The 18156-nt window shown below is 52.3% G+C and overlaps 8 protein-coding genes across 8 annotated transcripts; 2 read left to right on the top strand and 6 right to left on the bottom strand.

Moving 5' to 3' along the window:
* Positions 1 to 139: 139 nt before the first annotated feature.
* Positions 140 to 2395, top strand: K489DRAFT_383159 (glycosyltransferase family 4 protein). The gene is made up of 2 exons (XM_033605534.1): positions 140 to 1855; positions 1912 to 2395. The coding sequence occupies exons 1-2, from the start codon at positions 325 to 327 to the stop codon at positions 2118 to 2120; spliced, it is 1740 nt and encodes a 579-aa protein (XP_033457396.1). The 5' UTR covers positions 140 to 324; the 3' UTR covers positions 2121 to 2395.
* Positions 2286 to 7013, bottom strand: K489DRAFT_383158 (uncharacterized protein). Its single transcript, XM_033605533.1, has one exon. It carries the CDS (start codon positions 6926 to 6928, stop codon positions 2654 to 2656), a length of 4275 nt encoding a protein of 1424 aa, XP_033457395.1. The 5' UTR covers positions 6929 to 7013; the 3' UTR covers positions 2286 to 2653.
* Positions 7014 to 7379: 366 nt separating this feature from the next.
* On the bottom strand, positions 7380 to 8944 carry K489DRAFT_383157 (uncharacterized protein). The gene is made up of 2 exons (XM_033605532.1): positions 8885 to 8944; positions 7380 to 8819 (listed from the first exon to the last, which is right to left on the bottom strand). The coding sequence occupies exons 1-2, from the start codon at positions 8885 to 8887 to the stop codon at positions 7485 to 7487; spliced, it is 1338 nt and encodes a 445-aa protein (XP_033457394.1). The 5' UTR covers positions 8888 to 8944; the 3' UTR covers positions 7380 to 7484.
* Positions 8945 to 9737: 793 nt separating this feature from the next.
* On the bottom strand, positions 9738 to 10940 carry K489DRAFT_383156 (uncharacterized protein). The gene has a single exon (XM_033605531.1). The coding sequence runs from the start codon at positions 10612 to 10614 to the stop codon at positions 10021 to 10023; it is 594 nt and encodes a 197-aa protein (XP_033457393.1). The 5' UTR covers positions 10615 to 10940; the 3' UTR covers positions 9738 to 10020.
* Positions 10941 to 11327: 387 nt separating this feature from the next.
* On the bottom strand, positions 11328 to 12095 carry K489DRAFT_383155 (uncharacterized protein; the record flags this gene model as incomplete). The annotated part of the gene is made up of 1 exon (XM_033605530.1): positions 11328 to 12095. A coding segment is annotated over one exon (714 nt), but the record flags the coding sequence as incomplete, so codon positions are not given.
* A 531-nt stretch (positions 12096 to 12626) lies between these two features.
* K489DRAFT_433763 (uncharacterized protein) lies at positions 12627 to 13554 on the bottom strand (the record flags this gene model as incomplete). Its single annotated transcript, XM_033608530.1, has 1 exon — positions 12627 to 13554. One exon carries the CDS (start codon positions 13552 to 13554, stop codon positions 12769 to 12771), a length of 786 nt encoding a protein of 261 aa, XP_033457391.1. The 3' UTR covers positions 12627 to 12768.
* A 653-nt stretch (positions 13555 to 14207) lies between these two features.
* On the bottom strand, positions 14208 to 15835 carry K489DRAFT_383154 (uncharacterized protein). The gene is made up of 3 exons (XM_033605529.1): positions 15375 to 15835; positions 15246 to 15307; positions 14208 to 15172 (listed from the first exon to the last, which is right to left on the bottom strand). The coding sequence occupies exons 1-3, from the start codon at positions 15502 to 15504 to the stop codon at positions 14696 to 14698; spliced, it is 669 nt and encodes a 222-aa protein (XP_033457390.1). The 5' UTR covers positions 15505 to 15835; the 3' UTR covers positions 14208 to 14695.
* Positions 15836 to 16125: 290 nt separating this feature from the next.
* Positions 16126 to 17910, top strand: K489DRAFT_383153 (DUF689-domain-containing protein). Its single transcript, XM_033605528.1, has 2 exons — positions 16126 to 17183; positions 17320 to 17910. The coding sequence occupies exons 1-2, from the start codon at positions 16376 to 16378 to the stop codon at positions 17616 to 17618; spliced, it is 1107 nt and encodes a 368-aa protein (XP_033457389.1). The 5' UTR covers positions 16126 to 16375; the 3' UTR covers positions 17619 to 17910.
* The last annotated feature ends 246 nt before the right edge of the window (positions 17911 to 18156 follow it).

The following is an 18156-nucleotide window of genomic DNA, read 5'->3' as shown; positions in this document are numbered from 1 at the left end:
GCTGTGAATGATTTCCCTTGCTGCATCACAGGGAAAATAGAGTTGACGGCCCGCGGCTTCTGCCTTCCGGAGATCGATCAAGCGACGACGTCACTGGACAATAATAACTAGTTACATACCTGTTAGGTACACGTAATAACGCAAAACACGCCTCCTCAGGGCAATGTGGTCAGGTCATTCAGGCAACGACGACGGCTCGTGATACATCCATTTATTTGCCGCAACTCCACGGCTTTCCCAACTCAGCACAACCTCTGAGAAATTCTCCGACCTTGCACGACCACATGTTGTGATCGTTCCCGAGTACAGCCCCGCCTGGCAAACATGGCCATCCTCACCGCCCTTGCGATCGTGCTACTGGGTGTCATCAGTCTAGCGGGCTTGTTGCCCTATGGTCTGCGCTGGTTTGGACGATTTCTAGGCCAATCAATTAGAAGCAAGACACAGAACCGCCGAGAGTTACTGTTCACACGTGCGGTTGCCGAAGAGAAAGAGCGAGCGCGAGCGTTTTACAATCCCACCCTGGAAGCGAATCCCGTGGAAGAGAAAAAGACGCCATCTTCAACTTCGCTAGATTCAGACTGGGAGAAGGTTGCGACGACAGCTGAAGGTCAACGGACACCTACTGCGACGAACGCAAAGGAAGAGAATGTCTCGGTGGACGAGGAATACGATGGTGTCATTGCCTTCTTCCATCCATTTTGCAACGCCGGTGGTGGCGGTGAACGAGTTCTGTTCGCTGCTATTCTAGCGACACAACATCAATATCCTCGAGCGTTATGTGTTGTATACACTGGCGACCATGATGCCAGCCGTGATCAGATTCTACTCAACGCACGGAACCGGTTTAATATCGACCTCAATCCTGCGCGCGTGGTCTTCCTTTACCTCACCACTCGGGAGTTTGTCCTCGCCAACAAATGGCCGTATTTCACTTTGCTGGGCCAAAGTTTCGGCAGCTTGATCCTCGGTTGGGATGCGCTGAATCTCCTTGCACCGGACATTTACGTTGACACGATGGGCTATGCCTTTACTCTTGCGCTGTGCAAATGGCTGTTTCCACGCATACCGACTGCTGCTTATGTTCACTACCCGACCATCAGTACCGATATGTTGCAATCGTTGAATGCGCCTGATGGTTCAAGCCAGGGATTGAATGCAGGTGCAGGAAAAGGGCTACGAGGTCAAGTCAAACAAATTTACTGGCAACTTTTTGCGAAGCTGTACTCGCGTGTCGGTGGCAGCGTCGACACCGTCATGACCAACAGCAGCTGGACCCAAGGCCACATTTCATCCCTCTGGGGCCCATCCCGCGCACGTAAGCAAGCAAAACGACCCAAATCCTCCCCTCCATCGCGGCCTATCACAGTGGTATACCCTCCGTGCGCCGTCTCCGAACTCCAACAGAAGATCGCCGTCGATGCCTCGAGCGAAGCCACATCCCGAACCAACAACATCCTCTACATAGCACAATTCCGACCAGAGAAGCAACATGCTGAAATCATCGATGCTTTCCACAAATTCCTTCGAGACGTCCATCCAAACACACCCGTGTCGTCGCGACCACGTCTGATTCTCGTAGGCAGCGTGCGTGATGACGCGGACGAGAAGCGGGTTTACAAACTTCGCCTACATGCCCAAGAAGTCAAGGACAGTGTAGATTTCGTGGTCAACGCCAAATGGCCGCAGATTCTCAACTTCCTATCGAGCTCCGCCGTCGGTGTCAATGGCATGTGGAATGAGCATTTCGGAATAGGTGTCGTGGAGTACCAGGCCGCAGGTCTGATCTCCGTGGTCAACAATTCCGGCGGGCCAAAGGAGGACATCGTCGTGGACATTGATGGAGGACCAACCGGTGGGTTTTGTTCCCCCCAAGCCTAAATCGATTTATCTTTACTGACGACGTATCAGGTTTCCACGCCTCCACAGAAGCCGAATTTGCCGCCGGCTTCGAAAAGGCTCTCGCGTTATCTCCCGAAGATGCGCTCGCGATGCGGTTGCGCGCGCGCAAGAGCAGTTGGCGCTTCTCGGAGCAGGTCTTCAGCGAAGCGTGGAACAAGGAGATGCGCGCGTTAGTAGATTCGGCTGTTGCACAGCAGAAGAGGAAGAAAAAGTTATAGACGGATTATTTTCCACGGAGGAGTTCGAAGGAAGAAAAAGACAGGAAAAGGCAAGAGATGTCTACATCGTTATTGTCGCGCATGATACACGTGCCATGCTGCCTCGATTTGATACAGTGTACGGGCATTCGTCGCATTGTTTGCATCTCCATATGATATCCTCATCGTCGTTCTGTGTTCTGCCATCAATTTTGGCACATATTTCGCTTTACTGTTTTTTCCCGTACACCCGTGAAGCTGTCTTAACACCATATATTTGAGATGCTTTTTGCAAATGAAACAACTCGGCGACGCTCGCCGCTACACGCATTCCACCGCTAATCATACAGGTTTCATACGAGAAAAAAGAAATATCAAGTCCTGACACAGGGACTGTCTGCAAAAACACCAGTCTTGAAGTTCCAGCTCCATGCACATCGAAATTCCCCAGAACAAAGAGAAGAAAAAATGGAAGAAACGCCGATGCTTCCTCGCACATAAATTGCAAACGAACCAAAGAGGAAGGAACATCAATAGGTGCTCACCAAAACCTCTCAATCCGTCTCATCCATCTCACTGTCCACGCCTTGACGTCCAAGAAACTCTCCAGCCTTGAATCCATTCGTCAGGCCATGTCCGTGACCGTTCCCATTGCCATTCACGCTCCTGTATCCATTCAATCCAGTGTTCTGACCGTAGCCGTTGCTATAAGGACCACCGTTACCCAATAGCATCATCGATGACATTTCCGTGACTCCGCCGTCCACACCAGTCAAGAAACGTTCCTGCAGCGCTCTCTCGCCTTCGAGCGCGCGGGCGCGGTCCTCGGCCTCGAGCGATACATATGCTGCGGCGTCGCGGGCGCATTCGGAGATGAGCTCGTCGAGGTGGCGGTCGGTGGTTGCAGATTGGAGGATCTCGTTTTGTGCGCGGAGATCCTCGAGGATTGGTTCGAGGAGGTCTGGGTCTGAGAATCGGTAGGAGAGGTCGCCAGGGCTGCAGAAGGCGTTGAGGGAGGAGCTTGGTGGGAGAGCTTGAACGGACGGTGAGGAGGTTGCTGGAGAGGATGGCGAAGGCGAGAAAAACCCGGCCGAGTAGGCGAAATAGTACACGCTCCACGGAGCGGTCTGACGCAGGATCTGGAGTCGCTCGTCGTCGGATTGTTTGGCGGAGATTCCAAGGTTTGACCAGTCGTCAAAGGTGTAGCATCGACTCCAGATTAGTTTCAGAAGGTTTTCAATCTGGTTCTCGGACAACCGAGGAGCGGCAGCGTCAAGAGCTTTGAGAGCAAGAAAGAACTCGGCTCCCAAGACGTTATCGGGAGAGTCCTCGTCATTGATGCAATCCATCAAAGTGAAAATGTCAATCAGCTCTTCCACAGAAAGTGCTTTGTGGTCGAGCAGACGATCGAGACCATTTTCTAGAAGTTGTCGAAGTGAAGGAAATGACAAGACATGAGACCCGAAGGCGCTCATACATTGCTCCAGCGCCGCTTGACGGTCGATGCTAGCGATGACCGTGGGGAGTACATGTCGGTACAGCTTTTCTTGCAGCTCGACCAGGACGAGCTCATTTTGCGGTAGAGGCGGGCTGTGTTTCTTTGATCCGTTAGACAGCAGTTTCTTTGGCGTGGTCGCAACATCAGAAGATGCCTCATCAGCGGCTAACAACGCGAGCTTTGACATTGACAATTCAACTTTTTTGGCCCACAGCTGGCTTTCAAAGGCGTCTGCGTTCTGTGCGAGCGCTTGAGCGGCGTGGCTAAAATCGTCCTGTTCGGTAACGTCGTTGATCCAGCAAAGTTTCGCCCGGCTTGGCGACGCTCGAAGATACTTGTTGAGCGCATCTTTCCAGTTTTGTTGCGCACGCTGAAGAGTCTTACCGATAGATGCATCAGTGAACAATTTGTCAAAGAAAAGGTTCGACCATGTCTCCTGGTATCGTTCAAAGTAGCGCCCGATCTTTCCTTCCAATTCAGATACTTGCTCAGCAACCTCCAAACCTTCCAAGCTCATATCACTGAGGTATTGGTCTTCGGCAATCACCATGTCTGCTAGAGTGTGGATGTCATGAAGCTTTTCTGCGAGCTTCATACCAGCACTGACCTGTCCGACATCCGCCAACTTGCGGAGCTGTTCATAGCGTGACGCGTCATATGTTACTGTGAGACGCCTCGCATGCTCTCTGTCTTTCTCAGAAGGACGAGAGGCCCGCCAGGAAATGCACTCACGGAATTGAGTACAGTAGAGCTCAACTAATTCGGGATTCCATTGCGAGATCTCGCGCACCAAATTGACGGCCGGCTCTGTCAGCTCCGGCACCTCAAAGAGAGAGTTCGCAAACTCACGCGAAAGGGCTGTGATCGTGACAGTGGCGTCGACGAGCTTTTCGGAAGAGGTCCAGAATTCTGGCGCATCAGCGTACGCAGCCGAGTCCAGCAGCAGGCCGTCTTCGATGAGATCTGGCACAATCCCGTAGCTGGAAGCATTCTCCGTTCGGAACGCGTACGCTGCATTTAGAATCCGCAACCATGTATCGTTTGCCTGTGCAACTAGACGGAGGACAACCTCTGGCGTCTTGGAAGTGTCACTGCGCAGACTTTGCAACAAAACCCGAACATTTAGCATGAGACGCTCTAGGCGATGCAATCCACCAATGAAGAAACGTCGCACAGGATCTTCATTAGCCAGATCGGCGCGATGTGGGAATTTGTCGTCAGCTTCGAACCAAGTGCAGAGTTCGTCCAGAAGAGTGGCCTTGCGCTTCCCTTGACTGGTAGCAGCCACATGCTCTTCAAATGCGGTCCACAAACTCTGCGCAGCAGCAATTCGTTCGGCGTTAGCTAGCAGACGCCACATGGTCGTGCGAGAGATGGCTGGGTAATTCTGAGCAACGTGAGAGACCAATGCCTTGAGCGCACGGGCCTTAGTGGCGAGGTGCTGCTCCATTGATGTAGGTGACGGCGATAAGAAAGTCGTGAAGGATGTTTCAGCACGGAGGATTTCGTCGCTGGTAGCCAATGCTGCCTCTTCGATTTCTTCGAGGCCTTGCTCGATATGGTCACGGCGTGAAAAGTCGATAATGTTTTCCTGTTGTATGGCACCGTAGAAAATAGCTTGCTCGATTCTGCTTTTCGCAGAGATGCGAGTAAATGTCTGTGAGCCATAAATATCGACGGTCGAAAACCGCACCAAACCAAAGCTCTTCACAAAAGCGATACATGATGCATGCGAACCCCTGGGCTCCTCGCTGCAGCTTCCTAGTACTGATAGATCCTTTTGCGATCGGAGATGTACTGTCTCCTCGAACAGATCAGCCTGGAGCAAAGAAGATCGAAGTTGAGCATCGGGTGTATCAGCGACGACGCCTTGGGCAGCAAAAAGCACTACAGCATCTTCAAACACAACATAGGCTGTGTGGCCGGGTTTGGGAAGCAGCAGCCTCGGTCTCTTCGCTCGACTCAGGTCGGATGGTGCACGGTAGTTTGATAGAGGCGAAGTCCGAATAATGGTTACCTCCTCCCCGATTATGCTGAGCTCTACGAGAGCGTACTCGTGCATGTCCGCAGTGCCAGCCCTGACGAGCAGGAAAACCTCAAGTGGCAATTCCGCATTGGCAAGCGACAATTCTTGATTGCTGGAAGGAACGGGCTTTGTGATGATGGCGAAATCCAAGGCCGTAATAGTATCAGTCTTGCTGGCCAGCTCTGGTGCATCCAGAATGGACACCAGCTCGGCGGTAAGGATTTCCTTGAAGTCAATCTTCGACTTGAATTCGGATCGCCCGGACCATTCCAGTTCCCAGAGAAGAAGCTCTGCGCTCTGTGTTAGAGATATGACTTGCATCTGCCCTCGAACACTTGTTGGCCTCGTGTGAACTGCACACAGGTCCTTGCGAAAGCCAGCATTCCATAGGCCTTTGATACTGCCGAACAATCCACCAGTATTAGCCTCAGCGATGCGCAAGAACTGGCTGAATATCCGTGCCTTGCCCTGACTATCGCGCAAGGTCAGCTGTGCGAGCCGTCCTGAGCTGAGCACAATGATGAAGCCTGCGTGATCCGCTGGCACAATATCCGTAACCGTCTCGCCCGAGAACAATGTGCCGATCGTACCCTCAACGCCTGCTCGGTTGTCCTGAAAGAGTCCCAACGATGCTGCACGGTCAATTGATTCATGGAAAATAACCTTGCCGGTCGTCGCCGATATCAAAACAAGTCCGGAATCCGATGCGCTAAGATTACTCGGGACCAAAGCTCCATGTGGAAGCGGGTCGCTGGTCTTGTCGTGAAAGGGAATGTCAAAGACGCGCATTGCGCTCCCCGACGACCCACTCGTGTAGTCCCATACCATGGCATTGTTGTGGGTAACTGCCAAAGCTCGATTGCCTGCTCCTAGAGTGCCACGATATTCGAGTCCTGGTCGGCGAAGCTCTTTTGGCGTGCTGGGCAATAGCTTGACCGTGTAGCATTGATTCTGGGCGAGTATTGTCGCGCCATCCGGTCGCGAGGTCCGTTTGATAGTTCCCTTTTTACTGCGTACAGGCATGTCTAGATTTCCGTTACTCGCGGTTGATGCACGATGACCGTTGCTGTGATCGTGACCATTAACGACGATGATGTCGTCGTCTTCGGCTGTCGGAACAATTGCAATCTCTGTCGAAGCTCTTGGTGCGAAGGTGTCCTCGGAGATCTTGCTTCGTTTGCGACGCGGTGCTGATGTTTTGAGTGTGTCATTATCGGTCGCTCGCTGTCTTCGGCGCGGGTTGCGTGTTGTGGAACGCAGCGTGCGCTCCGTCCCGGGAGGGTCTGGACTCTGCGACCTCGACATTGTCGCGGTTGGATTTGTATTAAAATTATGGCGATCGCGTCGAGCCCGATGAATCCAGCAGTCGGACGACAGTGTTGTGCTGATGAAGTCGAATGTTTATTGCGCTCTCCAAACACGCTTCGGTACCTTACTTTTGCGGAGAACACCTGAACCTTGCTTGCCCAACTTTCGGCCGCTAACGCCGAGTGCCAAGAAGTGAACTGATTCGACGGATAATGCGCTGGCGTCGAAGGTGATCGCCCGATCGTCCAAAAGACTTTGGTGAAATGAACGAGTGCAAGGAGATTGTGTAATTCAGTCAGAAATTCAGTCAGAATTAGTCTGGCTTCATTGCCGACGACACTCATCAAGACGCTCAATGAATTACAAATTTGCGGCTTGTCGGATTCCGCACCCTACGCGGCTCGTCTGATGCCGTGCGACATACGTCTCACCGTACACTGTCTCAGGAGAATATAAGACAGCAGCGCGCTCGAATCGAATTCACAGCTATTTACTGTAACTATACCTGTAACAAAATCGCATTAAGGAGCCATTTATCCGCGAACTACCGTCTCTAGAACAAAGCCTTGCTAGCTACACTCAATAACCAAGCAGCATCTTGCCATGTGCCGACTCGTCCATCGCCGTTTTCATCGGCAGTCGGAGCAGGAAGCAGAGCAGCGAGCTTCTCTTTCTCTTGCTTTCTGCGCAGAGCTTCCCTTGCCATCCGGTCCTTAGCTTCGCTTTCCGTTTCAGTATCATCTGCTTGGTCGCGACCGCTCTCGTCATCGGTCGTCTCGACGCCGTCGCCACCTGCAGCACCAAATACGCGCAAGTTCATCAGCCTGTCGACGACAGAACCAAGACCGAAGGAGTTGGTATTACTCAGACGATCAACCTCCGCTTGGTCCTCGGTGAACTCCCGTGGGTAAGGAGTTTCGACGAAAGCGCGCTGCTGCATCTCAGTGATTGCAGTATTGTAGCTAGTTGCGTAATCATCAAAGTATCCACTAGCGTCACGGCCAGGGCGAGGAGTGCGCGTGCCGACTGGACTGCCGTAGCGGCTTGTACGAGTGCTCTGCGAGCGACTTCCGTAGCGGCTGCCCCACCGTGAACGGCGCTCTGCAGAAGCTGGTTCGCCTTGAGAGCCGCGTGATGCGATCTTTTCGAGCTTTGCCGTGCTTGCGCTGAGGACCGCCATTTCCTCGTAGTTCTCTTCCTCATTTTCGTCATCTGAGGATTGCGGTGGTGGGTCACGAGCCAAGAGCCAAGACTGGCCCTTGCTCTCTTGCAAGATTGCCGACGTCCGCGATCCAGTGTGCGAGAGCCAGCTGTCGTCGTGGTCGAGAGCGCGAGGCGTGGAAGTGCCGGTTTTGCTGCGCGCATGCACCGGGTGCTTCTTCGATGAGGAAGGACCGTGACCTGAGAGGTGGCGACGATGTCCTTGCCTGCCACCTGGCGTGGTGGCTCCTGATGCAGTCGTGAGGAATGTGCCGTCGCTCTGCGAGCGATGAATGTCACCCTCTGCTTTTAAGTTGGAGCGGAAAGCAGCCCGAGAATTGTTGTAGGTATAAGCTCCGTCTTCGTCATCCTCGTCGTCGTACATTTGATCATCGCGCCGACTCAAACCACCCGAAAAGCTTCTCCTGGTCGAGCTGCGGCTCAAGATTCCGGGAGTGGTAGGAGCGGATTTGCCCTGAAGGTAGCTAGAATGCTGCCGGGCATACGCCTCGTCTGATGGCGTCTTGGGCCGTTCGTCTTGGTGTTCAGAGCCTGCGGTGGAGGGACCATTGTTGGTGGTATATTTCTGGGACAATGGTGCTAGACGAAGATTGCTGAGATTGGTAGTCGATCGCTTTGAGCGCGACCGCGACCGAGCGCCACGGTTATTGCTTGGATTCGAGGTTGACTGCTGCCATGTTAGCGATGCGAAAGCAGGTATGCTCGTCGATTGAATTGGGGCCGTGTGCCTACCATTTTGATATGCTCTCGTGGAAAGGGAGGGAATGGGAAGTTGAGGGAAGAGAGTTGCCCTCAACGGATGAAGTCATGTAGGGCACCCGAGGCTCACCAACCCCAGTCTCCATGGAGTACATAAAGTACGGGACCCAACAGCCCGTTTCTGCCCTCCAGGGCTACACAATTTTTAAGGGTCCAGAGCTGGCCATGGTCCTTCACATTTATCACTTATGAAGATGGTTTGCGCCTGCGCTTAATGCACCCCGAAATCAATGGCCTGCAACATATGCCCAGGTGCCCAGGTGGATATATTGCCGCGTGTATTTCTATGAGATGGGTTGCAGGCGTGCAATAGATGCTGCACGTGGACTATCTCCACACTATCCAGCACGTCAGCGTTACTATTTAGCGCTGATAGGCTGAAGCCTGATTCCCCGGGTCACAGTATGAATGCCTCAGGTTATCAGAATTGCCCTCCGTCACTGGAGCGTTCCTCCCTTCAAAAGATGTCGAGTTCAATCACAAGCCAGTCGTTCAACAACGTTGAGGTTTGACGAACGTTGTTCCGTTCGAGCATGATACGAACGTGGCTCAACGTTCAATTGTCGCATTCGAGGTTCCACCCGACAAGTGGGGAAAACACATAAGAGTCTCACTTCGGCAGGTACCACCCGTCGTTGGTCAAATGCCCGAGATACAACCACATCCTGGTTGGTAAACGACAGTGTTTGAAAGACAAGGAAACATTTTGCCAAACCATCTCAGGAAACGTCGAGGTGCATCAGAGCTGGCTCGAGCATGAGACTCTGAGTAGGGTTCACACGAAAAGACCACTATGTGCTCCTTATGCCTTCGCAGAGTGCTCGGTCGATTGACTACACAGTGATTACATGTTCGGCCATGATTTCAAGGATGACATGGATTTTCAGGCCAAACGATGCAAGTACAGCAAAGCTATATAGTGGACAAATTGACCATCTCAATGCGTTCAGGAAGCTGCCGTCACGAACAAATCCTCTCGACAGTCCAGACACACAACGCTCGAGGGATACTTCTTATCTTCTCAACAACAACTGTCATGATCAAGTGAAATAGCGAATGCCCACCAATACTTTGTAAGATACCTCCGCGGCGATGAAAATGGGTGAAAATCACCCCCGCCTCACGAATGGGGACACGTGCTCTGGGTTGGGTGGCCAATATTTGGCCGGATTGTGATCTCCTCTCACATCAACAAGATTGGTTCCATGCATCCATTTGCCGAGAGCTTCGACATTCGACTTGATGAGATTCTTCTTAAGCGTCCACCAGTCGGGGTCTATATCAAATTCTCTTCCGTTTGCATGCGCCCTCACGTACCCAAGGTAGCCTCCTTCGTGAATGCCCGATACTTCCTTTTGATATCCCAAGCATTGACGGGGACAGCTCTTAAGTCTTGTCTCCATTGCTAACACTTTTGATCTGCATTTTGCGATCTCTTTTTCCTGATCACCGTTCCATTTCTTGGGATCAAGCAGTTTGCGTTCCTGATCCACCAGCCTGTCGTACTCTTCCATGAGACGACTCCTTGATTCATTGCAGCACGCTTGGCAACAATGAATACCGGTCTTAGCGGTCTCTCGGTCGACTTCGACATTCTCGCATACGTTCAGATCGGCTTTGGTCTTGGCAGCCTTGTCGCATAAAGATGCACAGCCGACGTAGTGGGTACATTTGGGAAAGTACTGCCCAAGCAGTTGACACATGGCTGAGCGTCCTAGATTTGGTTGTGGCGGCGATTCTTGGGACTTCCCTCTCGAAATCGCAAAAGGTCGTTCCTGAGTCTTGTTTCGCTAGTAGATGAAGAGTCTGGAGAACACATCTTGCTCGCAGAAACATCTGAATATAACAGCTTCAGCACTCACTCGTGCTCACAAGTCTTGAGCAGTGTATTGAGCGCGAGCGCTTACGGTCAAGACGCGGCAGATTATAACACGTCGAATCTGTCAGACCATAATAAGGCGTCTGAGGTGAAGTAAGCGCTGCGGCGAAGGCGTATTCTAGAGAACAAGGAAAGATATGAATATCACGAATCAAGTTTGATGGCTTGTCTTGCATTGTATTGTACAATAAATAATGTTTCAGAATTGCAAAGTTGAGTAGCCGCCGGCGCGTATTTTCCGATGCCATAAGCGTCGCCAATTTACATACATTGTCAACCGTCGCGATGGACGTGGAAAATGCCGAATCTGTTCCCGAGATATGAAACCAACGGGGTGGGCTTGCTGACAGGAAGTGTATTCGGAAGGATCCCGAACGACCAATGAAGCCCCCCTGAGGGATCATATCAAGCTCCAGGCGAATATCCATAGATTGTTCCAAATTCTCAGAATACACTCTTGATACAGGTCTTGCGAGTGCAGGTATTCATTCAACACAAAAACACCAGTATTCTTTCTCTCAACGAGTCAAACGTCACATTTTGCTCAAACACAGCGTCTCTCAGTACTCCTCGACAACAATCGTCCTAGCCCGGGCTCTGAGCGTCGTAGAATTGCACACTCGGCAACCACTTACGGAAAAGCTCCGCATTGATCAAATATACCGTCTTGAACATGCGAAAAGAGACGTCCTCGCCCCTAGGCGTCTCAAAGATCTCTCCATCACTCGTCAAACAGAACGGAATTGGCCGATCTTCAATAATTCTCGCAGGTTCATTATTCTTAGACCCTGGCTCAGGAGATTCGTAGAGGAAGATATCCCTGCCACACCATCGATCGCAATCATTCTGCATGTCGGCTAGTTGCTGGCTCAGGGCGATGGATCGCTGACGAGCAGCCGTGAGTTTCTTCGCCCCGGGCTCCCACCAGCCCCCATGTCGGCCGATTTCTGTCAGGGCGTCGGCGGCTTCTTGATCGAAGGCGAAGATTCGGCGACGGAGCATTTCGTAGGCCTCTGAGCAGCAACCCTCGCTGCAGTGGCTCCAGATGGTTGAAATCGGGGCGGGAAGTTCGAGGTTTTTACATGGTTGCCGTCCGCGGTGAGTGTCTTTGGCGTCGTTGCAGAAGTAAATGTAGCGGCCTTCGTGGTTGCATTGTCCGTAATAGACTTGGGCGAGTTTGCACATAGTGATGACGACCTTCGTGGTTGCATTGTCCGTAATAGACTTGGGCGAGTTTGCACATAGTGATGACGACCTTCGTCGAACGCCTCGATTGCGAAAATGCTCAAGAGGAGGCTTGCGATGATAGATATTGCTCAGAACACGATAGACACTGAGGATGAGATCAACATCACGTTAAATGATGTCGACCGGTCAACCTATTCATGTTTGCCTCCACACTACTCGCCCTCTTTGCCAATCGTTCCACGGGCTTCAGTTTCAGCCATTCTAGTATTTTGCCTTGTTGGCCCATGTGACGAGCAAATTGTGTGCCCAATTGTGTGCCCAAATTGTGCACCCAACTGTCGACCATGTCACAAAGATCGGACACGCCGGCAAGGCTCACACAGCGCTGTCACCAGATTCCGGGAAAAGTCATAACTCCGGCTTTCTAGGTGAAACATCGCAGTCGCCAGCGAGAGAGCCCGACCAGCAGGGACCAGGCTGCGCAGGAGTGATGCATCGCAGTCGCCTGCAGGTTGAAGTGTGACCGACAGGGGTCAGTGTATGAGACGGAGTGCCTGCCGAAGGTGCAGCACAAGCTGGCAAAACCTGTACATTACTACGTGGCAAACTATCAGATACGCATCTCTCAAGCCGGTACTTGTAGCAACTGGAGTCACACAAAGTCTTTTTGTATCTACCGATATGTTTGTTCGCAAGTACACGGAGCTCGCGCTGCATCGTACCTGATACTCCGTGCTCGCACTAGTCATCTGCTCGCTGACTTGTGAATGAAAAATGGCCCCCAGTGAAATTAATAGCTGAGAACGTCCCGGACTGGCTCCTTCTTGGCCCTTTTGCTCGGGGGACCCATCGATTCGTCGTTGGGGTTGGGATATTTCAGCTCCGGCAGCACAGCAACATCTGGCCATTCGAGACCTGCCGATCTTTCCTTCGAATCCTCGGACATACTGGACATCGAGGGAAGACCGTGTGCGTGTACCATGATTTTGGCGCCATAGGACGACCATCTCTTGATGTATCCGTGTTCACACAGGTGGGCTTTTACTCGTGGCCAGTGTACGTGCTGCTTCCACTCGCGTCTATCGAAGTATGCATAACACCAAGCCACGGGCCGGGGGGCCTCTTGCGGCTTATCGCTGTTGGCATTGATGAAATTGTCGATCTCTGGCTCGCGGGGATTGCCAATTGCGCGGAACCTGTCCGAAGTGCAGAACCTCGGGCAACCCCGTCTAAGCCTGAATTCGAGTTGAAGGGCGCGAGTACGCGACTGAAGCATCTCCACAAGATGAGCGGCGAGTGCCCTATGCGAACCCTGTAAGATTGACTGGAAGTTTGCTGGAGGACCAAATTTGTCGTATTCCGCAGCCCATCTGGCGACATCCGCACTCGCCAGTCCCCAGGTCTTCTCGCAGCAGTGAGAAGAGCAGTGCGTAGAATAGCAGGGTCTGGACTCGGGATATATGGGATTACTGCATGGTGTGAAGCCCTCTGGACCAAAGGTAGCTTTTTGACATTCGTAAATGTATATAGCCTTGTGTTCGCAGACAAGGTGGTCAACTTCGGCGACGATACACATTTTGAACGGGAAATGCGTTGACCGGACTGATGTTTCGCCAAGCTATGGTTCTCAGGAGGACTTCGCAATAGAGCTTTATCGTGCTTGTTGAGTTTTGTTGTGCTTGTTGAGCTTTGTCGTGCTCACCAACATTCAGAGCAAAAAGGCGCCACTGGAAGAGTTGAACCGGTTCTCGTAGCACAAACCTGATTGATGTTTGGCAGAGCGACGACCGAATATCATACCTCTATTTGTAATTTTCTGGGCAGTGGTCAATGATAGACACCGGTTCACATGATGGCTGCGAAACAACACCCTCTGTAAATCTATTGGAGGGTCGGCGCGCCTCCGAGCAAAATGACTTTGAGTGTTGTTCCCATTGGTCGTTCTGTAAGCGCACTGTGAATTCTGTAAAAGAGAAGGCACACGTTGCTGGCGCGTACTAACCAGCGTAAAAAGAAGTATGGATCGGAGGATGGTCCGATGTGGGACAAGTGTGGAAAGTGACCAGCACGACAGCAAAAATCGCCAGGCTGTCAGCAAATCCGAGCTCTTGCTTCTCGGAAAAGCCACTGCATGTGACTGCGAGCTAATGGTAGTTGCCATCGCATTAGCTGATAGGGTGGGAAATACTTCACGGCGATCATGTGCTCAGCTCCTGTGGTACGTTGGCGAAGGACTTGAGTCGGTGCAGATTGCGTGCCAGATTCAATTAGCCTCGGTTCTGATACCTGCCAGGTCACTCACAGCATGTCCCTTGCTATGAAAGCAAGTCGCCACCCCTATACTGCAGTACTGGAGGCACTCGTGCCAATTGTAGACTGGGAATATGGCGACGCTAGGCGGCATGCTTTTCTGAAAAAGTATCGCGTGAAATCAATAATGGCACAGGGATTCGATCGCTATGTGAGGAGCGGCTGCATGGATAGGAAAAATGGTGCGTAGTGCAAAAGCATATCTCGCTTAAATGGTGAAGACGTAGAATACAGCGAAGATGGCAGACAGGGTATGCACTAGCTGTATCACGCTGTCAGCTCTTCTTTCAAAGCGTATGTGATGCACTGATATTATTCCAAGTCAGCACGCAGAGTTTTGGGAATGTTGAGAAAAGCCAGATTAGATTCATTCCCAATGGTAACTCCAGCATTACAACATATCTTCTTCAAGTGAGCTTCTGCTTGATGAAGAAAGCTCGTAGGTAAGTCAACTGCCAGGCGCAAGTTACTCCCAAAACTACCAGCTGAATCAAGGTCCAGCGCACCACTCTCGCATTGACGGTCTCGCTCTGGTCCCGGAATTCCATCTCGCGCTCTCTCTGGAAGACCTGCTCACGACGGACGTCCGCTAACCGAGCATTGATATCCATGACCCTTTGAACTGCCTCGCTGATCTTGGACTTGTCGTTGGATTCGATTTTGGAGGTCTCGCCAATGATCATGTCCAGCTCGAATTTGATACCGCCAACTTGAGAACCGGAGAAGAGGAAGCCGCTGGTGTGTTGGCCGCCCATTGGAGTGAAGCAAATGCGGTGTTCGCCGGCGTCGGCAGCGCTGAAGGTAAATTTGCCTTCGGCGCCGCTGTTTTGGTTGATGATGCGGTGATCATTATCGAATGTCTCGTCAACGGTAATGCGGATGCCCTGGAGGTGGCAGGTCGATCGCGATTAGTGATCTTCACAGCTTCTCAGTGCGAATGCGGTTCGCTTAGCTTACAATGTCTGATCTGAGGACGTAATTCCTGCTCTGCTCATTCCAGTGTGAAGATTTGAAGTTGCCTGAAGGGTTCCACTGTTGTCAGTACAAGGTCTCTCACTGCCGGATTTGCATTCCGCTTCGACGCACCCAGAACCAATGTGTCTTTCGGAAGATCCTCGTAGAAACACTTGGGTGCCGTGCCGTCCATGTAGAAGTACAGCGCTTGAGCCTGACCGATGGCCAAGGCCAGGCCGAGGACGTATTTCGCCGACAACATGATTGCGATCACTCAATCGTAATGCGATGGGAATGGTCGCCAGCGCAGCGTGTCTGATGCGCTGTCCAACCTATTTCGAGGACCCGACTTTCCGTCGCTATACCTTCCTGACGCGGCGTTGTAACCAGCTGGAGTTTCCCATAGCTGCCAAGATCTGTCGCGTGCGCGCTTTCCAGGGACAACCGCAGCCCTGGAGGACAGGACGGGGTGTTCGATCCGTTCATTTTATTAACAGCACAAAAAGGTTCCCTTCTATGCAATATAGGCTCTTTATGAACAAGCACATTGACGTATAATTCCAGACCTTTGTTGCAGCTTGCATCCATCTGTGAGAAATATCCGTGAGTAAACGAGCAAATATAGCAACCGCAAGACCCATCCGGGGCAAATCCATGCAAACGATCACATAATCACGACGGAAGAAATCAGGGGTCCACTCGATTCTGGCCCGCCACTGGAATCGCTCCGGCCTCGCTCACCCCGCGTATTGGCGGCGAATTGAACGGAGGCGGGCAATGAAATTGGCTGCAAATTGACGTAGTCGGAATGCGAATTACAGCGCTGCGCGCGGGTGGATTATCACCAGAGCATGATGGTGGATTACTCACTCACAATAGCCCACGCAGCGTTGCTCCGCGGACGAACTTTTCTTCGCTTGATTGATAAGACACACTAAAGAGTGGGCCGACTTGCTCCAATCACCTGAACACTGATATAGAATCTTTTCCTTCCTCAATTCGTTTCTCACGCGTGCTGCGCTCTGACTATCTCTCTTTTGCCGTTCGCAAAGCCTTAACAGACAACATTGTGACCAACGCAACCTTCGAACGCGGAATAAACTTTCTTTGTACTGATCGCGATTCCTGCAATCATGGCACCCTCTGTCGTAATTGACAACACTCCCGACTTCGACTTTCCCACCAAACCTGTTGCACAGTCCACGACAAACTCACCACGAACACTCCTACTGGCGCCCGCCTCCGTGGCCGCACATCCCCAAGTTCTCACCCAAGTCTCACAAGCCTACGACCGCAATGCGACCGACATCCAGATGCTCGACCGGCTGGCTCTAGGCCTAGTCTCTCTCCCGAAATCAACATACGACCTCATTCTTCTATTGACCGACGTTGATGCCTCAAACCAAGCACCTCGTCCACTTCTCAACCGTGAAGTCACGGAGAAACTCGTTCAGTCACTCAAGAACGGCGGGCGTCTCCAATCGCAAGATGGCAGTTTCGGCCAACAGCAGTCAAGTGCGGACCAGACCGAAGCGATTCTAGCGGGCCTGGTGGCGGATGGTGCGAACGGAATGGTCAAGCCAGAGACTTTTGGAAGCGAGCAGACGGTCAAATTGAATTTTGGAAACAGGAGGAAGCAGGCTGCGAACGGCACCGAAAAGGCACAGGCGGCGGCGGTTCCAGCCAATGCCGTCGAGGAAATCAACTTGGCATCGATTGCGAAGAAAGAGACGAACGGCTCAAATGGTACTCAAAACGGCCCCCTGCGTTCGACGCCAGCGGGTGTCGGCTTCATTAACAATGACGATGAGTTGGACGGAGGCTACGAGGACGAAGACGAGGAGATGGAGTTTCCTAGCGACGAACAATTGGAGAACGCCGGCCGCATTGATCCCGATTCGCTCCTGTCGGAGGCCGATCGACAGAAGCCACTCGTCATTCGTAAGTCTATTATCCCTTTTCCTTCTAATTTGCACACATCCAGTGCGACAGCCTCGATTGAAGCCCTCTCTTACATTCCTCACTCCCCGAATCTCCGCAGAAAGCCATAACTAACAATTTTCGCTCTCATCTACAGCCGAAGCCTGCAAACCCAACACCAAGCGCCGACGCGCCTGCAAAGACTGCAGCTGCGGCCTTGCCGAGCGTCTCGCCGCCGAAGATAAAGCCACTCGCGCCGAAGCCGATGCGAACCTCGCGCGTCTGAACGCCGCCGATCTCACCGAGGTGGATTTCACCGTGCAGGGCAAGGTCGGTTCGTGCGGGAACTGCGCGCTGGGAGACGCCTTCCGTTGCGATGGCTGTCCGTATATCGGTCTGCCGGCGTTCAAGCCCGGAGAGGAAGTCCGGTTGTTAAACAATGATGTGCAGCTCTGAGGGAGTGCTGCTTTCCCGTGCTGCTTTCCGATTTTGGAGAATTTGTTCTTGTTGCAGACTGGCGTTCGAGGGAGACATGGTGCAAGGGTTTGGTGGGGTTTGATTCGATGCGCAGAGTGAAGAGCTCGCTGAGTTTGTCTTCATTCCTCTTCATCGCTGCATTTTTCTGTTGTCGTTGATTTTTCCGAATCCGAAAATTTAAATTTCGAAACACCTCATTCCTCGTTCAAGGGAGCTCTTGCGCCCTCCTCTCCGCCGTGACCTCATGATATGTTTGCCCCTGTGCGCTCCTCTCTGCTGTGACCTCATGATATGCCCGCTCCTTCTCGGGGAGTTCAATAGGCGCATGGTGGTGCTGATGCATACCCATGTAGTCATGAGGCAGGGTGGCCGCGCCCGGTACGCTGCTGTAGCCAGCGCTAGAATGCGGCACGGCTGCCGCCTTCTTTTGATTTCGCCGACGAAGGAAGTAAACGAGGATTCCGGCGAAGGCGATCAATGCTACGGCGACGGCGACGCCGACACCGGCACCCACTGC

Source organism: Dissoconium aciculare (genome assembly GCF_010015565.1).
Source record: "Dissoconium aciculare CBS 342.82 unplaced genomic scaffold K489scaffold_11, whole genome shotgun sequence".
Taxonomy (NCBI): Eukaryota; Fungi; Ascomycota; class Dothideomycetes; order Mycosphaerellales; family Dissoconiaceae; genus Dissoconium; species Dissoconium aciculare.
This window is presented reverse-complemented; position numbering and strand designations above follow the sequence as displayed.